This window comes from Pseudoliparis swirei, chromosome 15, assembly GCF_029220125.1.
Source record: "Pseudoliparis swirei isolate HS2019 ecotype Mariana Trench chromosome 15, NWPU_hadal_v1, whole genome shotgun sequence".
Taxonomy (NCBI): Eukaryota; Metazoa; Chordata; class Actinopteri; order Perciformes; family Liparidae; genus Pseudoliparis; species Pseudoliparis swirei.
In genome coordinates, this window is record NC_079402.1 from 12,602,500 (window position 1) to 12,626,115 (window position 23,616).

General features: G+C 40.7%; 2 protein-coding genes across 10 annotated transcripts in view; one reads left to right on the plus strand and one right to left on the minus strand.

Annotated features, from left to right (window-relative positions):
* The window catches only part of LOC130205348 (AP2-associated protein kinase 1-like), a 29,948-nt gene extending 21,723 nt beyond the window's left edge, over positions 1-8,225 (minus strand). For all 8 annotated transcript variants that reach the window (XR_008833900.1, XR_008833899.1, XM_056432664.1 and 5 more), the window contains exons 1-11: positions 7,239-8,225; positions 5,932-6,050; positions 4,445-4,553; positions 4,114-4,256; positions 3,412-3,533; positions 3,049-3,130; positions 2,506-2,638; positions 2,274-2,377; positions 1,878-1,960; positions 1,265-1,425; positions 30-151 (exon numbers count right to left, since the gene is read on the minus strand). Coding sequence is in view for 6 of the 8 variants with exons in the window: in XM_056432664.1 (XP_056288639.1) it covers positions 30-151; positions 1,265-1,425; positions 1,878-1,960; positions 2,274-2,377; positions 2,506-2,638; positions 3,049-3,130; positions 3,412-3,533; positions 4,114-4,256; positions 4,445-4,553; positions 5,932-6,050; positions 7,239-7,398 (1,338 nt within the window). In the remaining 2 variants the exon portion in view is untranslated. The remainder of the gene's footprint in view (positions 1-29; positions 152-1,264; positions 1,426-1,877; positions 1,961-2,273; positions 2,378-2,505; positions 2,639-3,048; positions 3,131-3,411; positions 3,534-4,113; positions 4,257-4,444; positions 4,554-5,931; positions 6,051-7,238) is intronic.
* A 156-nt stretch (positions 8,226-8,381) lies between these two features.
* Positions 8,382-17,010, plus strand: anxa4 (annexin A4). Of its 2 annotated transcripts, none has more exons than XM_056432674.1 (13): positions 8,382-8,482; positions 10,564-10,615; positions 11,575-11,662; positions 12,353-12,447; positions 13,296-13,409; positions 13,892-13,982; positions 14,500-14,579; positions 14,995-15,051; positions 15,132-15,225; positions 15,839-15,934; positions 16,186-16,244; positions 16,380-16,502; positions 16,785-17,010. In XM_056432674.1, exons 2-13 carry the CDS (start codon positions 10,607-10,609, stop codon positions 16,839-16,841), a joined length of 963 nt encoding a protein of 320 aa, XP_056288649.1. In that variant the 5' UTR covers positions 8,382-8,482; positions 10,564-10,606; the 3' UTR covers positions 16,842-17,010. The 2 variants fall into 2 exon arrangements, with proteins under 2 accessions (XP_056288649.1, XP_056288648.1); XM_056432673.1 differs by lacking the exon at positions 8,382-8,482 and adding an exon at positions 9,144-9,252.
* Positions 17,011-23,616: the final 6,606 nt, after the last annotated feature.

The following is a 23,616-nucleotide window of genomic DNA, read 5'->3' on the forward strand; positions in this document are numbered from 1 at the left end:
AGTAATAATTGGTCAGTATTGGTAAGTACCTGCTTCTGTGGAGCCACAGCCTGAGTTGAATTGTTCTGTGACTGGACGAGGGGCAGAACTGGAGGCTGAGCCTTCTGGGACTGCAGAGCTGCAGCTGGCTGAGAGAAGTTCAAGCCGACTCCTGTGAGATGTTAAAAAGAGCACAGACTACAAATGACTCAGGAAACGTAGAAATAAATGTCTACAGTTGTGGTTAGATTGCTTTAATTTGTACAAGTCTTAATTTACATTTAATTTAGATTAGATTAGATATCCCTTTGTTAGTCCCACAGTGGGGGAAATTCTGGATCACAGCAGCGGGTGCACATTAGAGCATTAATAAAAGATACAAATAAAACACAATAACAATACTAAATACCAATACCTGCAAACTCATAAGGGGTGAAAAGGTGACAAGAAAAAAGGACCTCTGAATAATTCAGTGATTGGGCCCTAATAATATTAATAACAACGTTACATTGTCATTGTATATAATATGGTTAAAGTCATTCATGAACCAACTTCCTTTTTTTTGACTTGTGTGCTCTGCTGAGCTTTGAGCCTGTTCCGTGATTCTGTTCCGTGATTCTGTTCCGTGATTCTGTTCCTTCCTCTACCTGGTTGTCACGACCCTAAAATTAGAACTTCTATATACCTGCCATAAATATCATGATACCCGATACCAGAATTCAATACAATAAATACGATTCTGGTATATTTATCTATCTAGCAGTAATAAATAAAAAAATGTTGAAGCCGAAGCCGAAGATCACCACATCGCATTTTTTCCGTGTCTCACTCCAATCTCATAACCCCCGTTGACCCCCGCCCCACCCCCCCCTCCCTACCCCAAAACAAAAACTCCTCCGATCTGCACTATTCACGTGGATGACCTATTTTGATTTAAAAAAGATGAATTTGGCCGAAAGGTGACAAATTTGCAGGTATGAATACTAAAATACACAGAGGAAACAAAATATATACACAAGGCAGTTTAGTTGACGCTTCTTACAATTATACACCGTAGACACAGCTATGGGGAGCAATGCGGGGTTAAGCGTCTTGCTCAAGGACACATCGAGCCGGGGATCGAACCGCTGATCATCTGATTGAAAGTCGGACCTGCTAACCACTGACCTGTAGTCGGCAAAATTGCAGTCTTCATTCCTGTATCTATGCACATCTTTATTCAAGAGCTCAGACTCTTTTCACTACAACGGATATGAGAATAAGGACATAGGAGCTCTGTACATACCCACAGGCTGGGCTGCACCAGCTGGGAGATTAGCCCGCTTGCGAGGGGTGACAGCAGCAGGCTGGATGGGTAGGATGCCAGCCGCGGGCTGGGTATGGGCTGCTTTGGGCCTCTGGCGAGGAGTGATGGAGGTTTCAGTGGTGGGAATTGGATCAGTCAGTCTGGCAACAAAGGGAGCACGTTGGCCTTCTTGGTAATCGTGGCAAATAGTGTTAACATAATTATCTAATGAGTATCAAACACTGACTGCGTCTAATTACTTCCACAAAATGTCGGGTTACAACAGCTTTAACCCTTGTGTTGCCTTCGGGTCATTTTGACCCGATTCAATATTTAACCCTCCTGTCGCCTTCGGGTCAATTTGACCCGATTCAATGTTTAATGTCGGTGTTCTTTCGGGAGTCAACAAACAAACATAAAGTACCTCACACTTAAACTTGGAAAACAATCTTAATTCTAATAATTTTCTGGAGATTTTAATAGCTGGGGTCATATTGACCTCAAGGGTAAAATATGTTAGTCAATATAAAGGTAACAGGAGGGTGAAACATTGAATCGGGTCAAATTGACCCGAAGGCAACACAAGGGTTAATGGGAAGCAGGTTATGCTTGCCTGGGTTTAGCCTGGTTCTTCTTTGCTGCCGCAGCCTCACTCGCTTTGATTGGCTCGGGAAGTTTAGAAGGAATTGGAGAATTCTAGATTATAGAAAGAAAAATGCAACATCTTTAAAGGAATTGAATTTCCATAGGATAGCTTTATCAAAAACAACCGGACAATGAAAACTTCCATAATTGTTGCAGTTGGGAAGAATGAAGACTATCATCAACGAGCATTTTTCACTGTTTGAAACTGATGAAATAGGTCAGATCCTCCTCGCACAGTGTGATAACTGGTTGGTCAGGCAGACAGCACATGGCAGAAACCATTGACACGACTTGAAAATCAATTTCTGATGAGAACGCCAAGCATTTCCAATTGCAGTGGACGCTGGTGCTGAGAGACACTGACCTTCACATTCTGGACGGGACAGGTCCTCTGAGCCATTTTAAAAGCAAAGAAGGACACCTGGTAGATATCTGGCCTTTTGTCTGAGTCTGGCTCCAACATGTACCCTGAGAAACATCGTGAAGAAAAAAGACGGCGTGACTCAGAAAGTGGAGAGTTGTAAAAGTCAAAAAGTATTCGCAACACAAGCGCATGCCTTTGTGAAAACATGAATTAAGGTTGAAGAAGGACTAACGGATGAGGCAGTGAAGGTCATAAGAGTAGCGCGAGTTGTCTGGAATGGTGAAACTGCCATCACAGATGGCCACCTGGCTTTCACCAAAGGGCAGAGTGAAGAAGCACACCTTGTAGAGCAAACAGCCCAGCGCCTGGAGAAGAACACACCATGCACGCCCCGTCACACCCAACACAGGAGAGGAGAGAGTTAATAAAGAATATCAATAACACACAGTACGTCACACAACAAATACCTTTACCTCTCTGAATACCAGCGGGTACAATGTTAAAAAGTATTCAATTGGCAACTTTTAAAGTACCCATTTAAGAACAAATAGTCCCTAAAAGTTATATATCTACTTAATAAATCAACAGGTTTAATATTAGTCATGGGCCACGATGTCCAACTTGGAACTATGATTGATAGGTATTAGGTTAACAAGTTATACCAAAATCAATACAATGATCATGTTTCAATGGAGGTAATTGTCTTTTCTAAGATATATTCAGTGGATGTGTTACTGCTCTACGAGTATCACAGAGGTCCGTCCTCCTCACTCACCCAGACATCTGCTTTTGTGGTGATGATCTTGTTATTGTAGAGGTTCACCATCTCAGGAGCACGATATGATAAAGTGGTGTACCTGAAAGGAGACGTGGAAGAAATAGTATAAACACACAATTGCAAATGAAAGTAGCGATTTTATGCATTACAAACTTAATGTAGCATCAAACAAAGCCAAACAGTGCTGTGCAGAACCCTGCAGTCTATTTGAATTATGAGGTGAAAGATTCAATTAGTCTGTAAAATGAGAACAAATCTACTCATGATGAATGAAAACCAGTTTCTTTGCAGCCATAACTAAAAGGAGTGCTAATGAATGAGAGCTATGAATATCGCCACAACAGAAGAAGAGGCACACACTTCTTGATCTCTTCCTCCACAACGGCCACTCCGTCAGTCTCCGGGCTCTGGAACTTGTTAGTGGCGCTGCCAAAGTCACACAGCACATAATGACCCTTGTCATGTAGGAGGATGTTCTCCACCTGGAAATATACAAGAGATGAGACCGACAGTCACGTAGAGCAACACGGAGGTTATACATGAAAGGACCGTGTGAGGAGGCGGTGCAGTAATTGATCAATTATGCCAAATCCAACACAGCGGTTTCCTGCCTCCTGCAACATGTACACTGGAGATAATGATGAATACAAAAGTCTTCAGGACTCAAGTCAGAGTCAAAATTGGCCTTTTTCTTTGATAACACAAAGCACTTTCACACACACACGCACACAAATTAACTGTTCAGTTTAAAAAAAATGTAAATCAAGAAATCTGAACTGCAATAAAAAGTTTTGTTTTTAAGTTTTGTGAATGAAATCGACTGAGTGACAGAAACTCAAATAGGATGCGACAAACACAGCGCAGTTGACTGCGCTGTGCAGAAATAGAAAGTCGTTTGACAACTGACAATCTCCTCTGTCCTCCTATTAGAGCTATCCATCATAAAACACTACTTCAACTCGTAGGTGTTGCCCCCGAGTTAATACAGCATGGGCTGCCTGTCCCGTCCCGTCCTACACACTGCAGAGCATTTCACGGGAGAACAATGGCAAGATGTGTTACCTTGAGGTCTCTGTGGATGATGGGTGTCTTGCGCTGGTGCAGGCGAGAAACGGCATCGCAGGTGTCACAGAAGATCTGCAGCACCTCCGCCTCAGTGAAGCCGGTCTGCAGCCTCTGATTCATCAAATTGACCACCTGTCCCCCTGTAAGAAAAATATCAAATCATACAGCGCCACCAACAACAGGTACACAGCGTCACTGGTATAACACTGAACCCTAGCTTGGGTGTGTTATTCTTTTACGACACGGATATTGTTCAAATCATTCTAAAACAGCGACCCAAACTCAAACTCCATGAGTAAGTGAAGCACATTTCCCTTTCAGCACTCACCCTTGCAGTAGTCCATCAGTATGAGGACCTCCCACACATCCCTCGATCCCATGGCCGTAATACTGGAGTCCAGGTAACCGACAATATTCTTGTGACCGATCAGGTCTTTCTACAACACAGACACGCATTCAAGAGTGTTACCAAACCACTGTGGATACAATGTGAGCGCGAAAGCGGACAGAATAATTTCATAGTGACAGGATTTTTTACTCTGCATTTATTTTTCCGCAAAGATGCCACAGAAGTGACCAAACGATATGCGACATAAGGCAAGTTTAATACCATAAATCATGTAATTCTATCTGATTATTGTTTACTTTAGAGACTCAGTTGGAAGCCACAACCTGCAGAGAGAGCTTGAATAGAAAGCAGAAAAGCAGGAGCCTCTTAGGTAATGAGAAAATGTCAAGTACCTCGTCTGAGGTGAAGCACTGACTGAATGTTTGTCTGTCTGACAGTCGATGTGAGTGTGAGTGTGCGTGTGTGTGTGTGTGTGTGAGAGAGAGAGAGAGAGAGAGAGACAGAGCAAGTAAGTGAGTGAGAGAGAATGAATTGGATAAAGAGGTAAGGAAAACATGTCTTGTGATGGATAATAATGACACAGTACCGGAGATCATCTTTGAAGCAAATTTCACAGCCCATCAGCGTTTGTTTCTAAAGCAAAACTAGGACCTTAGTTGTTAGAATGTAATGAATGTGATTCTGTTGAATGTTTATACAATCAGCCATTTTATGTAAATGACCGTCCATTGATGCCTGCCTTCCTTCCTTCCTTCCTTCCTTTCTGAGTCTAAAAGGGAAGAATAAAACCTTTGTGTGAGCTAACTGAATGTAGGAATCCAGCTACACAAAAATTATGAAAAAATGACTCTCCAAGACTTCTGGTGGAATATCTATATATTGAGATAAGCTACCATGACATGCATGTATATTATACACAAAATAAATCTAATCTCAGGCAGTTTCACCAGGTCAAGAGATCAGGTAATACAAGGATCGTCTTCCACTGTATGAGCATGTGATCCTCATGTACATTACATTCATAGCAGGGACACATTCAGCTCAATGTTATGTTACACAAGCGACAGGAATTTGGCAAATACCCTAAAGTGGAAAAACTAGAACTTAAGAACATTTGACCAATCTCAACAATGAATGCTTACAAAAATAACACGGTGTTCGTACAAATAACACATACAACTCATCCCACAGAACCTCGTAGAACATGCAAGCCGATACTTTGAAAACAAAAACAAAGCACACCAGATAAATAAATACAGTTCAACCCTTCAAACCTGCAGACGGAATGTGTACTCAGCACTTTTTCTTCGTCATTCTTGAAAGAATAGAAAATTGTGGATTTATTGGAAATGGCTGGGACACTTTGAATTTAGTTTTGCCTTCATACAGTATGTGATGTCACATAGAAAACAATCACATGAGCGCAGAGGGAGAAGAAGCAGACACATTTAACCTCAGCCACTCACCATTATTTGAATCTCGCATTTGCACACCTGCAGATCGTGCTCATTGTTGACATACATCCTCTTCAGGGCGCAACGCACCCCTTGGTTTGTTCGCACAAGGAACACAATCGCAAAGCCACCTGCAGGATTGAGGATGAGAACACATTTGAGTCAGAGATGACAGACATATCGCGCAAGATTATTGCCAGATTACATTACAATCAATACAAAATGTGTAAGATGAAACCATTTATTATAGTGCATCAGAATTTTGGAAATGTAGCCGACATGCCACATTTCTACACTCAATTACTGCCATAACTGTTGCAATCTGCGTCCATGAAGCCGTACGTCAATAAGAACACAATCAGGAACAAATGGTGCAGCCTTATAGCCGTATGTATTAGTCATGTCATTGCTGCAGGGTTTTACGTCGGGGCCTCGATCGAGGCCAAACCATCTGGTATAGCTCAGATCACAAATTCACTTTGCAGAGTTTAGTTGTGACAGAGTCATCAATTTCAAGTAGACATCGTGGCTTATTCTGCATCTTCAGCTTGACATGGGTGAAATGCTATTATATGGCCAATTGAGGCCGAGGGTTTGCATCAATATTAATAATACTGTAAAGCAGATGTAATCAACCACACCATGTGGTTTATAAGAGACAGCTTTTGTTCAATCAAAAGTCAATAGAGTACAGACATTTACAGAAGCAAGTGCATCACCACAAAATGGTCTTATTCCATTTGTATCCTGTCGTAGATGCTCTTGGCACACATGATGTTTAAAGACACTATTTTACTTGTTCAAAACACTACAAATAGAAATGTTAGAATAACACAAATATGTGTTCCTCCTCAAGTTGAAAATGATGAATATAATGATCAAGTACAGGCCTCTAATTCAGCATCAGTATTCTACCACCATTCATATTTATAAATAAATCTAACAATCACATGTCAACACCAGCTTTCATTGTAAACTAAACTCTCAATTCTTTTTAAAAAAAGAATCAAACAACCACTGTCCAGCACCAGGTAGGTCTCCAACTCCATTAATCACACTTCTAAATCATAAAACACTGAACAGTGTGTTAGTCAGAGCACAGCTGAGAGAAAGCAGTAGGCCTCGTTTTTTTTGCATTCATGTATTCAAGATACATAGATGCAAAGCTGCATCGTTCCTGTGGGGATGGCATTAGACTACATCCCTGCTCTGCCGTGTCCTTTTTTGCATGTGGCTCGCAGGACACACATCAAACTCTGGCTTCAACATGCATGACACTATAAGTGTGGGAAACAAACAAACAAACAAACCCTTCTCACCTTCAGCAATGATCTCATCGACAGTAACTTGGTGCCGCCCGATGGTGAAGGCTCTGCCGATGACATTTCCGCCTGCATGACTAGACCCAGAGCTGGTTCCTCCTCCAGAACCAGGCCCAGAGCTCACCAACTCCCGACGAGAGTCGAAGAACTTCCTCATGTCGGCGAATTGACAGGAGTATTTGCGGCTTCAATCGCAGACGCACGCACGGATAAAGTGCTTGATTCCTGTGCAGTTATTGCACTGATATATAACGCAGGACAGATTGTACAGTTAGACCTGAAGATGTCGACGCTTCGATCAAGTCTTACTTGCAGCCTCAAAACATGCAGCGATGCCTTTGTCACTTATAATGTTGAGACAACACAGATTTTTAGTGGCAAATTTCCCAGTTGGTGATCGCTAGAGCGGTCGCAACTCGCTGCTATGTAAGTGAATTACACCACCCAGGAGGCTAAAGCATCTCCAGAGAAAGTATTTATTTAGCTATCCACGCAGCTGTTCATGGTCGGCTGCTGCTGCTGATAACACAAGGTCCTTCTCCATCTCGTGTAGCCATTAACAAGCTAGCGAAGTGCTAGCTGCTCACGCGCTATGACATTTCGTGTAAGGTTATCCAGGTTATCCTCTGAAGATAGTGTCTCCGAGGGCGATGTATCCGACGTCTAACTTGCGTGATAGCGTTCCCCGAAAAGATCTTTCCATCCTCAGTCAAGTGAAGCGACCGTTAGGCGGCACATAGCTGCCTGTCCAGATATTTAATTGGTCCCATTTACATAAAAGCTTTGATTTTTAGTAAGCTAGCGCGTTAGCGCGAGGCAGCCGTATATCAACACAGACACGCGCATGGGCGACAGGAGACTAAAGCCTCCGTCTGTTGCAGCTGGAATGAGAAACCATATAATTTGACATCTACCGAAACATTCGGCAGAGGCTTCAAGCCAGCAGCCTAATCTCTGCAGCCACAGCAATCTTTGGCTGCCCGCGATATCGCAACATCCTCGCTGTTGCTGTTGACGCGCGGACGGAATTGTGGGTAATGTAGTTCGGAGCGCAGCTGCAGCCTCCCCTCCCCCTCGCGTATGAGGTCATACGCCGCATTCAAGTCATATCGCTCAGTCCGTACACACCAGAAGTGAAGGAAAAACGTTCACTGTCAGCCTCGAATATATATGTTTTTTACGGAGGTTTCTGCTTGAAAAAGTATTGCTGACGGTTACATCTAAAGAACATCATATATCAAGTAAGTTGTTATTATGTCCTAAATCCGACCTGCTTGGAGAGTGAGGGCTGAGCTGATTGAAGGCTATTTCGTTGGTTGGAACATGCCACAAACCACAAGATGCCACTCAAACGTATGCACTGTCCCTTTAAGTATTACAAGTACAAGTACTCAATGCGGAAAAATGCCCTTGTGAGGTTTATACTATCATCACTATCCATATATATATATATATATATATAGCATTTGAGTATTATTACATGTTAATGTAAAAACAGGATTTTATCTTTTGATTTTGATTTTGTTTTTATTTGTTTGAGGTGGAGCAGTTTTAAAACTCTCTTTCATTATGGGTTTATCAGCGGACTATCGTTTTGGTAGATTGTACACATTTTGAATTGTGAGACATGTTTTACAGTTAGACAATGCAGAGTTTAAAGTGACACCATCAATGCGTTTGCTGTCCAATCAATAGTATATCATTCTAAATTATTAAAAACAATAAGAAACAATTAGAAGCAGCACATTCGTGCAGTAATCTTGTTTAATGTGTAAAGCAACTAAAGTTGTCAAACAATTGTCGTAAAGTAAGAAGTACAATATTCCTCTTCAGTTGTTAGGAGCTTCGACATTCCCTGAATGCAGCGTGAAAGGAGGGCCCTGTAAAAAAAATTTAACATCAAAATGGGTGGGACGTGACAGCGGCTATAAGTTATAAGCTTTAGTTTTCTGGTACGTTGACGCTTTGACCTTTTGACGCGCTTCACGCGCACCCTTTGTCTCCAGCACAGGTAAGACGCGGTCCGGGGTCACTAAGTCAGCTTCCTGGGTGTTTTGTGTCGTTGCCTTCGGCAGAGAGCTCCGACTGAGGCGCGTAATCCTCGGTCCGCAGGGTGTGCCCACCAACTTCTAAGTCAAATGTGTCTTAGAAAGCCAAGTGCTCCGCTTCCTGAATCACTTTGGTTGCGACTCGTTCTTAACATGTTTTTAACCGGACTAAACTATCCTGAGACTTATAGTGTCAAAGTGTTTTTAACAATGTTGTGGAATACATTTCATTTTGAATAACTCTGGAAACAACTGTATTGTAAAGCCTTTCAGTCTTTGCTTTTAAACTAACTTTTATTGTTGTGCAATAGCAAATTAATTTGCTGACGTTGTAAATGCAATATCCAATAAATAATGCATTTGAGATGAATCTCCACTAAGAGGAAAACAGTTGCATCCAGGATACTTATCCCAGCTATAACTTAGACAGGTGCATTCAATCACCTTCAAGCCCTGACACACACCTAATGTGCACGTTTAAACAATTAAAGTGAATATTGAAACACACTGATGTGGTGCACAAGTGGAGTAGTGGAGCTACTTACCCGATGGACAACCCACATCGTGTTTTAAGAGTATTTTTAAAGAATATTGACACCATTTATGCTTAAAAAACAGGATCCACTTAGTTTATTATTATCTGTGGTCCATGCACATGTTGTGAAGTGTTTGTGGGAGTCACCTGCCCCGTATTCACACCACAAACACTCATGGGAGGCTGTTGACCTACGCACGGTTAGGTCAATATGTTTGATTAGTAGGTGTCTCCACTCTCAAATGCCTGTCTGAAAACTTCATTGTGCTTGTGTGAGAGTGGAGGGGGGTCTTGTCAATGTAGAACCTGAGGATCGTGTGCTTTCTGCAGCACTATTGTAAACTAAATTAGTCTTCTCAATAACTAAAAGGATTTTGACAAATAAATTATGGCCACATCAGATGTAAGTTGATCCCTACCAACGGGAAACAGGGTAGGATTTTTAAAAAACTCCACCGTTGCTCCCGGTGGAGTAATTACAGGTGTGTCCAAACAAACACCAGCCAAATGAGATGAGCTCAGCAGCTCAGACGAGGTATGCAAGAGAGCCCAAAACCAAATGTCTGTGAGGGAAACCCTCTTGAAGACCATGAACCATATACAATATTGATCAGGGGTTAATGAGGGACACATGAAAATGCCCCTGACACCTGACGCTGCAGGGAATGAGTCTTGTGTCTGTTATGAACGGGTCTTTTGCACGAGGGACACAACTAACGTGTGTTTATTTCTTGTGTAGCTTTCTGCACCTCCAGTTTGGAAACCCTCATTTTCCTTCTACAATGGCAGCGGTAAGTCCGTCCCATAGCTGAGTTTCCATCTGCGCTGAACAAACTATAATCATGTATTTTATGTTAACTAGATTTACATTTATTTGCATCCTCAGCATCAAATCCTCAGCATCCTCAGACTATACACGGGACATCAGACGGTGTTGTTGTGCTTGGTTTTGAATAGGCCTGAGCAGCAATTTAATATTAAAATGTTTCATCTTTTACTATCATTTTATTGTAATATATTACTGTTGGCTCATGGCTGCTACTGTAATTGGTTATACAAGTATTACAACTAGCTTCTGTTTGTTTGAAACAAACACACAAGTTGTAGTATGCAATTATAATTAAATATTTTTCTTGGTGTCACATTTAATATTACCCTGCTGCAGCCCAATGCAATCGTCAGCAGTTTAGCAACTTAATCAATGGGAAGTCATAAAACAGTTAGGAAGTCATTTTTAAATTTAGACTAAAATTGACCATTCTAGCTGTTAGCTGGATGTTCTCCTATTAGTTGTTATGAATGACTAAAAAAGACATTTCACAGCTCTTACACTTTAAATGATAAAATATATCTCTTTGTGACACATAAATCATCCCCTCCAAATGTTTTTAAAGACATAAATACTCTATGAGCAATTATTTGTCTGAAATGTTTGACAAACCCAAAAAATAACACCTGCAAATTCTTAACAACACACATACAGAGAACAGAAGCGTTCATTTAAAAAGCTGAAACGCTTGACACAAGATGTCTGTTATTTCACTGAAAAGTACATTTATGTGAAACGGATGTTTCAAATCCTCCAAACACCTCAGACTAAGAGTGACGCTGAACGGAGAGCAGTGAGGAACCTTCTCCCCTTATGAGGAACGTGTGAAAATGCACACACATCCTCCTGCACAGCAACAAGAAGCAAACACATTTTTAAGTGTGTCTGTTTATGTTTGTCATTTTTGTCAATTGTGATCAGATTGGAAACCGTGGAACCGTGAAGGAGGCGGCTGGTTTCAATGCAGAAGCAGACTCCCAGAGTCTCAGAGAAGCCATGAAGGGAACAGGTGAGTGGTCCAGACGCTGTCATCACGAAACCATCGTGAGCTAAAGATGTGTTTGTCTGTCATCAAGAATACGCTTCCATGGGGAAAATGACTCCTTTCTTGGGTCTCTCTCCTCCTCTCCAGGAAACTTTGAAAACTAAAATCACTGTGTTGTCATGGCAGCTTTAAGTTTTCTATTTCCGAAGCCCATTCGGCTGCAATTTGCCTCACCTCCACTCCCTGTGTTGTAAAGCTTTCTCTCATCACTCCTGATGTGGAGGGAAGCTTCATCTTGGCCTTGCAGATCATGCAGGGAGCAGTCGTACATTAACGTCATTATGGGTTGTTGCACTGTCCTGAACCCATGTTGGCTGGTCTGCACCCCTCAAAGAGAAACATTCAGGAGCACATAGCAATGCCATTTGTTTCACTATCGGCACATTGATGGCATAGCATGTAGATGCTGTCGGGGTTAGCTCGCATAATCATCGTCAGCTGGCTCCAATCAGAGGTCTATTGAAAGCAGATGGTTTCCATGTTGAAGCAAACAAACAACTGTGTGTTGCTGCTGGTGCTGATTCCATGTCCTTCACATTGGGGCTGAACTCTGGTTCTCAAATTAAGCTCCAAGAATAGGAATATAGGATCATTTAAGATGGATTTCGTTTGATACGGTTATAAGATTCTGCATTGTATTATTATTTCTTGCAGGCACTAATGAGGACGCCATCACCGAGGTCCTGGCACACCGTACGGTTGCCCAGAGGCAGCGCATCAAAGAGGCCTACAAACAAACAGTGGGGAAGGTGAGAGTTGTGATTGAGCTACATTCAAAGCCAGCAAACAAAGTTCCTCTGTGATTGTGATTTTCAAAATCAGCTGACATGCACGAAGCAGGAGGAGCGCAGAAATGTCAGTTAGTATAATAATAATAATAATAAAAAAGAGCATCCTCTCCATGGCGTATACTCTCATCGGTCTTGCACTTGAGGTTCCTGTGTGGATAATGTGCAAGTTAAATATTAACTGTAAAGCAGAAATAGCTGCTGTAAACAAAGACCAGGGCAGAGAGGACCTTGTCTTCTGGAGGAAAAAACAAAAAGTTCCCTACCATAAAATAAAAGTACAACGAACCTACAGAAGTTTGCTTCCTACTGTCTGTTTCTTTGTTTCATGATTATAAGTATCAATATATAAACTATAAGGGAAGTTGTATGTTTATTGTATTGACATAAGGAGATAATAACCAGCCCTTTGTGCAGTGTCCAGTTCAATGTCGATAAAGAATCTGAAAGCTCCAGAGAGGGAGCTGCGGAAAAAAACAGAAAATATTGTGAGAGGAATCCTCGCAGGCAGAAAGAGTGAGTCATATTGCACTTGGTGACACCCACATGTGGTCACAACGGCGAGTTGTGTGGAATCCTGTGTCCAGAAACCACGCCCTCTAGTGGAGACACACATCCTGCTGCTGGACCTGGTGAAGTCATGTCTCATGGCAGCACAAAACACGGACATAAAGCCAAGATTGACTGATTTGAATTTGACGACAATCGGCTTTCGTTACAGATGCACCACTTGATTTGAAATATTGAAGTCCTCTGAACAACCGGTGGTCTGTTTCCCTGTTAATCCATCTGTTCCTGTCCTCCTGCAGGACCTGGCTGATGATCTGTCCTCAGAGCTGAGTGGGAACTACTGCAGCGTCGTTCTGGGTCTGCTGATGCTGGCGCCGGTGTACGACGCCTACGAGCTGAAAAGTGCAATGAAGGTCAGAGTTTAGGATCATATGATGGTCTGTATTGTTTATATTGTCAACAAATCCCATGAAAAGACCAATGCCAAATTAATGAATTCATCCTCAACATGTATTGTTTGTGTATCGTCCAAAGCCTGAGTTATCTTATTTCTCTGTGCAATAGAGTATCTATCAGACACAATTTTGAACTAAGTGGCATGTTCCTTCATTACAATATTAACAAATACAAATAACAAATACACATTTTACTCGTTTGATTAAGAAAACAAATGTGTATTGGTGACAAGTTTTTGGGCCTGAGAGACACAAACAATGTAGAGAGTAAACGCCTTTTTGTTATGGGATATGTTGACAATAATATGGAATACCACCAATCATATCCTTGTGAGCTGCATTGTCTTTGGTTTATAAACTTGTCATATTTTCAGAGTGAAGCATCACACCCTCCTCATGTATGTTGTTTCTAACACGGGTCCAAATCCATTCATCAACAGGGGGCTGGAACTGAGGAGGCCGGTCTTATCGATATTCTGGCTTCAAGGACAAACGCTGAAATACAAACCATCAATGCGATCTTCAAGAAAGGTACGCTTCACTTCTGTGAACAGAACTCGTGATATCCGCTCATGGTCCGTCTCAGTGTCTGTTGGCTGTAATGACACTCGATATTGTGTATCAGTGACTGCGTCTCTATTCTTTATTTTGGAGATGCAATGACATCCGTTATTAGAAAACATAAATTATTCATAGCCGTTGCTGCTCTTTATGTGTCCGTTTATTGTTTGTGTAATTGTGTTTTGTGGCTGTAATGACCTCAGTCAGCAAGTATTGCCAAAGTGGTTTACAATGTATTTAGATGTGTATAAATAGTTGTGTGGTGCTTTGTGTTACATGTATATATTTTTTATACAAACATAGTCTAGATTACAACCCAATTATTATCAATGAAACTTTATTCAGTGGGACATTTTTGATTTCTGAACTTTCCGTAGAAATATAGTGGGTCGTTATCAGTTTGTCTTGATTTCTTTGCGCCATAGTCGTTAGAATTAAACAAGTCATTGAATTACATGCGTTATATTTTATTGTATTGTCATGGCAGAATATGGAAAAGACTTGGAAGACGCTGTGTGTGGAGACACGTCAGGAATGTTCCAGAGGGTTTTGGTCTCTTTAATGACGGTGAGCCCAGAACCTCTTCTAGCTTTGGCCAATGTGAATGTTTTAATTGCACAATTTTACATCACAAAGAAGTGCATACTAGAAATTGAAAATGAAATTGGATGAAAAGTGAAGGTCAAGTAAAAAAACAAGTCAAGCTTATCGTATAGAAGTAATTATAGTCTTCTACGTAGTCACTTCCTTGCTGAAAAGCATTTCATGAAATGAAAGTATTTTGATGGTTTTTTTTGGAGGCGTAAAATGTCGGTAAGAATTTGGGAAGAAACCCTTATCAACCATTATTTGTTATTATAACAGGAAGCAACGGGCGCTTCTGCGTCATAAAAATAAAATGCGTTTCTCCTTTTTCTTTTTACCAATGTTGCGCAATCCTACTCTGGCTTCCTGTTAAGCTGCAGTGTTTTCTGCTCTGCAGGCTGGCCGCGATGAGAGCGACAAAGTGGACGAGGCCCAGGCGGTCCTCGATGCCAAGGCAGGAACGAGTTCAGCTTCTTTAGAAATGTGTTTCAATCATGACCCTCAGTTCTGTTTTTTAATAGCTGTGATTTATAGGAAATCTTTGAGGCTGGCGAAGCACGATGGGGCACGGACGAGGTGAAATTCCTCACGGTGCTTTGTGTGAGAAACCAAAAACATCTGCTGCGAGGTATTTTTACAGCACATTCACAAACATCTACACTCTTCATATCCTGGAGTTTATAAGTGAAAATACTACTTGATATAGAAGTCATGACTCTGGGGACTTCACTGACCCGTTTTTGGACAGTGACAAAGGTTACGATTGATAATTAATTCCCAAGGCTTCAGTGTCGATCGACAGTGATGTAAACGTATGACAAACGAGTGCACACGCTGATTTCCGTCCCTTTTCCAGTGTGAATATATATACAAAATAAATCAACAGGGATTCAGATAATTATAATGTATTATCATACAAAACATACAATGAATATGATCTCCTAAAAGCCACCAGACCTCAGTCAGACATTTTAACTCACCGGTTCTTGTAAAACAGATTTTTCAAACGCAACAAAAACACAACAGGGAAGACATTTTTTTTTCAAAAAAGGAGGGCCCAGTGAAACAGCATGGCATTCTCACTAGAGCAAAGGATTGTTATTGCCCAATTATAACTGTTTTTCCCAAAATGTCACATTTGAAATGTGACATTTTCTGTTGAATAACTTTAATCTTAAAACATAAACATCATGAGCTTGAAAATGAAAAATCAGTGTGTGACGTTCGTCCTCTTCATTCAGTGTTCGCGGAGTATCAGAGGATTTCTGGGAGAGACATTGAGGACAGCATTAAGAGGGAGATGTCCGGATGTCTGGAGGACATCTTTCTGGCAATAGGTTTGTTTCTGCTCTGACATGCGCCATCAAATAGACATCTATAATTTATAAAGATTCAACAATGTTGAAAGCTGTGACCATTCAAGTTCAAATGAGCACAGACCATAACTCCAAAGTTACAGACAGTGCTATGCTGGAGAGTCTCACACTGCACGTTCCAAACAGCGCTTAGTTTGGAACCACTCAGTTTATTGTGTCCATGTTGTGAGAAATTTGCACCTCATGTGCTGCGGTTTGTTTTTTCTTTATAGTGAAAAGCTTAAGGAACAAGCCAGCCTTCTTTGCGGAGCGATTATACAAATCGATGAAGGTAAATATTTCATGCTCCTAATGGAGCTACTAAACTGAAATGTGAAGTCACTACACAAATGAAATCTATATATATATATACACATATCTCTATCTATAAACTCCAGCGCGATACAAACATGTTGTCTCTCGTCAGGGGCTGGGCACTACAGATAATGTCCTCATCAGAATAATGGTTGCGCGGGCGGAGATCGACATGTTGGACATTAAGGAGCAGTTCCTGAAGATGTATGGCAAAACCCTCTACTCCTTCATCAAGGTGAGGCACGAGGGGCGGGAAACACTCGAGTCAGCAAAAAGTCAGCAATACATCAGCTGTGATATTATTATTATCATCATAATAATTGCAATAATCTACATTGATGTTTTGCCTTAATGTAGTTTTGAACTGTGACAATACTTCAATGTAATATCATTTGTATTTTTTATTTTTCAAAGGCCGTGAAATATATATATATATATATATACAGCCTTTGCCAGTTTGGAGTTATTCCCTACACGCGTCCTTTGAAGTCTCACAGATCTTTCTCTCACTGTGTAGGGAGACACATCTGGTGACTACCGCAAAATCCTGCTGGAGCTGTGTGGAGGAGAGTGAAGGACATCAGAAAGACGTGCAGCTCTCTTTATTTCACATGATGAGCTATTATTCTGTTTCCTCTATCTTCCTTTCTCCTCCACGGCCTTCACATTTCACGGCTTGAACGTGCCTTGTTTCACCGTTTGACCTTTATTACCAATTAAACCAAAGACCAGTGACCTTTTCACACATCTCCTTTTGTTATTGATTCTGTGTTACGGATTAATTAATGGTATGAGAGATATTTATGCTTCTCACAAAGATTACACGCCTCCAGCTCCCGGTCTTGTTACAGTGTGACGATTTCATCACTGTCGACTCAGTGAAGTGCATTTGTTTAATTGGTAGCAATGACTCATTTGTTGAGTCAGCCCTTTGTCATTTGACTCAATTACATTAACGGGATGCTAGCTTGATTTGGGAGGCAGTAAAATGTGTTCTAATCAAGTTAAGGAGAATGTCCCATAGCTCACAGTCCTCCATTTCAGAGCAATACGCCTGGAAAACATCCCCTAGGAGACAGGTGGAACCAAAATAACTACATGACGTCTGCCTGAGGCACCGGGAGCCGAGAAACTGTCAGCAGCATCTGTTGGTTTTTTCTGCTGCAAAATATGACTCACTCCCTTTTTAGTTTCGGAGTAAAGTTTTTGTGATGTCAAACGTGTTCTTTCGCTGTCCTTGGGCAACATTGGACTGACTCTTGAATCTGGCTGGTGCTGAATACTTTCATACAAAACCAGTTCAGAGTTTACAGAACGCAGATCCCTGCAGCGCACTCGCTCTGTGGCATCAACAGGAAGAGGAAAATGAACTCTGTTTCCCACCAGTCACACTATTGCACATCCAAAACGACCACATCTCTTTCTGTCCTTGAGGGGATGCAACCCTCTGTGGCCATCTGCTGAAAGTCATTACGTTAATTCAGAGCGCTCTGGTGTTTTAAAGGCAAAAGCTGAAGTTGATTCCAGAAAAGAGTTTATTTATTTAACATTGTCTCAGATATCCATTTAGTTTTTTTGCAACTTTCTTTGTCCTTGTATCCTTACATGCAACAACCAGGGGTGCTATTGCTCAAAGCTAAACCATGTGACATAATAGAATACTATTAGGATATAATTCAAAAGAAATGCTTCTGCTTTATCATGTTCAATATATATATGCCTTTTATGAATATTCATTTATTTAAATTCATGGCATGCAGTCTGTTCATTGGAGACAAAGAGGATTGGTTTGATCTTTGACTAAATCACTTACAATCACAATAATCCATCAACTATTCTTAATGTGAAGAAACACAGCCAGAAGGTTTTTTTTGTATTTGCACACTTGATTAAATTTTTTTATGAGGGTTAGGACGTTCAGGAAGTCCTTGATGAATTCAGAAAAGACTTGTTTAAAAATAAAAAAAAGACCATCAGGTACTTACTGAACACAAGGACACAGGTTGTTTTTTCACACCTTAATACTCCTAATAAGGATGAACACAATACTGCAAATATTCCCATGGCAACAGAAACAGCAGACATCCTTATGCTTACTTTCCACTCAACCTTCTCTCAGCTGACGTATGGAGAAGGATGAGATATACCAGAAAATAATGAACATCATGTCAACAAGAATAGTTCAAGACTACAGCTACAGTCAATGGAAAGGAATGCTGCTGCAGCTTAAATGTTAATTTGAGACAGAAAGCCAAAGATTGAAGAGTCATCGTGAATCATTTTCTAATTAAATCATAAATTCCGTGGACAATTTATGAAGGCGATGCTTTTTTTTTGGACCAGTGGAAATAAAACTGTCAAAATACACATTTAAGTGTTTATTTTATTTATATAAATCTGTAGATAATCTCAGTCAACAAAGGTTGGCACTAAATAATATCTAATATATAACATTTTCACATTTAAACATAACATTTTACAAAACTTGGAATACAATAAAAGATAGTGTCTTATGAATGCAATAATCAACTGGGGAAGTTTCCATTTGTGGACTCCAGTGGGCTGTTGGTCCCCAACAAACCACAGCAAAAGTGTCTTCCTGCATACATGATACATGAAGTGCCCTTTCAGTGGATTAAAAGGGATGAAAGGACTTCAAAGGTACTTTCTGTATTCTGCTTTTTTTGTATTGTATACCCTTAGAAATACTCCAAACCTTCCAGTTTCATTTACATGTATTGGAGGTTTGTATCTTTCATTCATATCCTGATTTAAAGAACATTATATTATGAGGAAATGGTAAACCTTCTATGTTCCTGTTTATAGGGAGATGAAAAGAGATTTCCACTGACATGTCTGAGTGGAAAGTTCTGGTCAGCAACAAAGACGTGTGGTTGAAGTCCTCATGGAAGTGTCAGGTCAGCTGGACGGTGCAGATTGAAGAGCTTGACCAAAGAAGGAGGAGGAGGCCAGAATGAGTCACCATGTGGCAAGATATCTGCAGCGGAGGAAACATTTCACTGGGGTGTATTGAAGCGACTGCCGGGGATAGTCGAGGCATTTGTTGTTCATAGTAGCATTTTATTGATATGACACAGCTGTTGTATCATGAATAATACATTTATGCTGATGAGTTTACAAAATAAGTTACACAGTATGTGTATAAACAAAGACATGGCTGCCGTATTCATCCCTAATATATAGATCACGTTATCGTGAGCTTTGTTGCAGCATAACGAGCCATGATAGATCCGAGCTGCATTCAGAAAACAAACAATTTAGAAGTGGCTTGCTTGCAGTCTTGTGGACCGACCGGACACAGCATGGATCAATGTATTGATATGAAACTGCCTCTCACCGGAGACACATATACAGTACTCATATTTTTCCTTTATTATTTTTAGGGTAAAAATATAAGGTGACAGATAATTATGCCTTTGTTCAAATGAAGCAATGGTCAAATTGTTTATTTATTAATCAAATACTTACACACTTATATATAAGTCTCCCCTCTTGACTTGGATGATTTGACAGTATAATAACTGATTTTTCATCAATTGCAACAGCCTGTCCCTCGTTTCTCTTGCTCTCCGCCTGTTACCTGGTCTCCGTAGTCCCACCCCCTCTAAGACCACCTGTCCACCCGTGAGAAGTCTAAGGGCTACTCAAAGAGGATATTTCCACAGTTTACCAAATATACATCTTCCATATTTTGCTGATGCAAAAGTTATTAAACACCAGTGATAATTCAACCATCCCACATTAACATGAATACATATCAAAGATACAATAGGTTAATAAATCCCCCCCCTGGGGATGAATAAAGTGTATATCTACGATCTATCTATCTATCTTACAAAATTAGCGTGGTACTATATTTGAAAATGGACCTGTCGATACAATGCAGTCCAGTTCAACAGTTCAATTTGTATTTATAAACGATGAAGCCTCGATAACCACCAACGTTAGTCACGGAGTTCCACAAGGTTCTGTGCTCGGACCAATTTTAATTACCTTATACATGCTTCCTTTGGGCAATATTATCAGGAAACTCCATAAACTTTCATTGTTTTGCAGATGATACTCAATTATATCCATCGATCAAACCAGAGGAGACCAACCTGCTCACTAAAATGTAAGCATGTTTTAAAGACATAAAAACTTAGAGGACCTGCAACTTCCTGATGTTAAACTCTGGCAAAACTGAAGTAATTTGTATCGGCCCTGAACACCTCAGAGATCAATTATCTGGTGATGTGGTTTGTGTGGACGGCATTGCCCTGACATCCAACACCACTGTAAAGAATCTGTTATCTTTGATCGGGACTTGTCCTTTAACTCCCACGTGAAGCAAATCTCAAAGACTGCATCTTTTCATCTACGTAACATTTAAAAAATCAGACACATCTTGTCTCAAAAAGATGCAGAAAAATTCTTTCATGCGTTTGTTACTTCTAGACTAGATTACTGCAACTCCTTATTATCAGGCTGCTCTAATACGTCTCTTATGTCCCTCCAGTTGATCCAGAATGCTGCAGCTCGTGTACTCACTAAAACTAAGAAAAGAGATCCCATTACTCCTGTATGAGCTGCTTGCTCTGCACTGGCTCCGCGTAAAATCAAGAATCACATTTTAAATTCTTCTCCTAACCTACAAAGTCTCGATTGGTGATGCTCCATCATATCTTAAAGAGCTTGTAGTACCATATTGCCCCACTAGAGAGCTGCGCTCACTAAATGCGGGGCTAGGTATAGTCACAGCGCCAATGTTATCTGTCATGTTTCTTTTAAAAGATAAATAACGTTTCTCTTTGCTGCTTAAAATAATTATTGTTATCCCAGTCAGGCAGAAAAAAACCAGTGTCAACTTTTAACCCTTGTGTTGCCTTCGGGTCATTTTGACCCGATTCAATATTTAACCCTCCTGTCGCCTTCGGGTCAATTTGACCCGATTCAATGTTTAATGTCGGTGTTCTTTCGGGAGTCAACAAACAAACATAAAGTACCTCACACTTAAACTTGGAAAACAATATTAATTTTAATAATTTTCTGGAGATTTTAATAGCTGGGGTCATATTGACCTCAAGGGTAAAATATGTTAGTAAATATAAAGGTAACAGGAGGGTTAAACATTGAATCGGGTCAAATTGACCCGAAGGCAACACAAGGGTTAATTGCCCTCACAAAGGACCGACACCAACTTCATGTCTTTTTCTCAAATACATTTAATTGGTAACAGTGCATCTGAATGCCGTCTGGGCGGCTGCCGGAAATAGAACCAGAAAGAGAAAACCCAGGGAGTAAAATGTGTGACACCATCCATCAAGGCATTGTGCAGGACACCTGGGAGAAAAAACCCACCAGGAAGATAAAGTCAGTCAGAGGACGGCCGCTTTGTTCTAATCACAGCAGAAAACAAGGAGAGGATGGAGAGAGTTAATTGGAACAATGGGATGGAGGGAGAGGGAGCCGATTACAATCTCTGGGGATGTGGAGATAATGTGCAGTCTCACTCTCACGAGCCACTTGTTAAGTTGTTCATGGGCTCTTCAGAGCGAGGAATTCAGAGGCAATTTTGTGATGTTATTTTCAGCGCCAGTAATTTACTTCGACCAGTTCTGCTTTGCAGCTCCACTAAACTTTTAGATGAGGTGAAAGCATGCAAGATACTTCATCAGGATACTTTGTGTACAACCTAACCATATTTGTCATCCGTGAACCAAACAAAAACAGCATCCCCAAGCATTGCCCTTTTTCGACTTCTTTTTTTATCAGATTATTTAGATAGGTGACATTACATTTGTGTGTGTCAGGGGTCAAATGATCAATACTCATAGTTTGTATACATGAGTTATAGGTCTTTTCTGGTGGTTTTATGCTACATCTAACTTCTCTGAAACTGCTGCAGGTGATCACAGGTTTAATTTCCTGTCTGCTGATTTTACGTTTCATTTTAAGTTTAAGAGCATGTTAGGCAGATGTTGCAGCTTGTGTTTTGTGTTTGTTGTTTTATGGACCCATGAGTCAGGAATAAAGATATATATATATATATGTAATCAGTGTTTCTCATTTGTGAAAACACTTTGAGACACACATTCTTTTTTTTATTACACTTGATGATGGAGCCGATGGGGACCCTGGCAGCAGGTATTCCACCTTGTTGACATCGCTCCCCATTGGACACAATAGCATTGACACATCAACAAACATCACCATCTTTTAATGGACAGACTTTTTTATTTTCCAAGGACATTTTCTTCCTCGTGCAACTTAACTCCATCTGGCATACTCTTCTGGATGGAAGCATTGCACTGGTAGAAAAACACATTACTTCACATCAGAAGCACATTTCTCTGCAGTGGTCAAGTGGTCCTCTGTTCCTCCGTGTATATTGCAAACGAGTTTGCTCCGATATTGGCAGGGACTATTCTTTTCTCCAAAAATGTTGTGAGGGACATGTCCCTACATTCCATATCCAAACGCTCGCGTCCTCTAAAGCTTCAATCCTTTTGTGATGGTGCCCACAATTAAATGTCTCAGCCTAACTGCTATGTGGAACCAAGGACATGTAACGGTGAATCACAGTGCACTTTTAAACCTTTTATCCAGAGAAGGTTTTGTGAACAATGGAATTACTGGAAGCACTCACTTGTCAGCTGGAGTTTATGACATCACGCTTCAAGTGGGGAATTTTTTTTAAAGCACATTCTTAAAAAATGGTTTCCACCTCATTTACAATTATAATGAGTGTTGTTGGGGAAAAGGCTTTAGAACTGAATCCGGTCTAGTCATTGTTAGGTAAAACTACAGAAAGTAAGTTGTACAAAAAGATTAAACGATAAAATTGTGATATTTTTGGTCACCGAGATAGTTTGCGGATACTTTTCGGTCGATGCCAAATCCCAACATTGAATATTGCCACTTTAATCAGCTCCATCCTCAATGACTGATGCACAATTTGTGAAAATATTGCACTAACGGCACATAAATATAATGTTAAATCAGAACTGGCTTCTGTGCATGCCTCGACAAGCAGTAATCTAGCCGCTCTCAGATAGTGTCCTGCACCTCTGGGACCAGATCAATAAATAATGTTACTGTCAAATATTGTAATCTGTCAGCCTCGACCGCGAACCAATCAGTTCAAGATCAAACGTCATCGTCATGTCCAACATGAATCTTCTTGGGTCTCTGCCATCTTATTGGCTTACTGTCATTTTCACAGACATCTTTCTCTCTCGCTCTTTCTCTCTCTCTTTCTGAAACAGCAGCTTCTTCAACTCACTCACTGAGAACAAGCGTACAAGGAAGGTTCCCTCTTCATCCTCACACACTAAGAAACACCAACA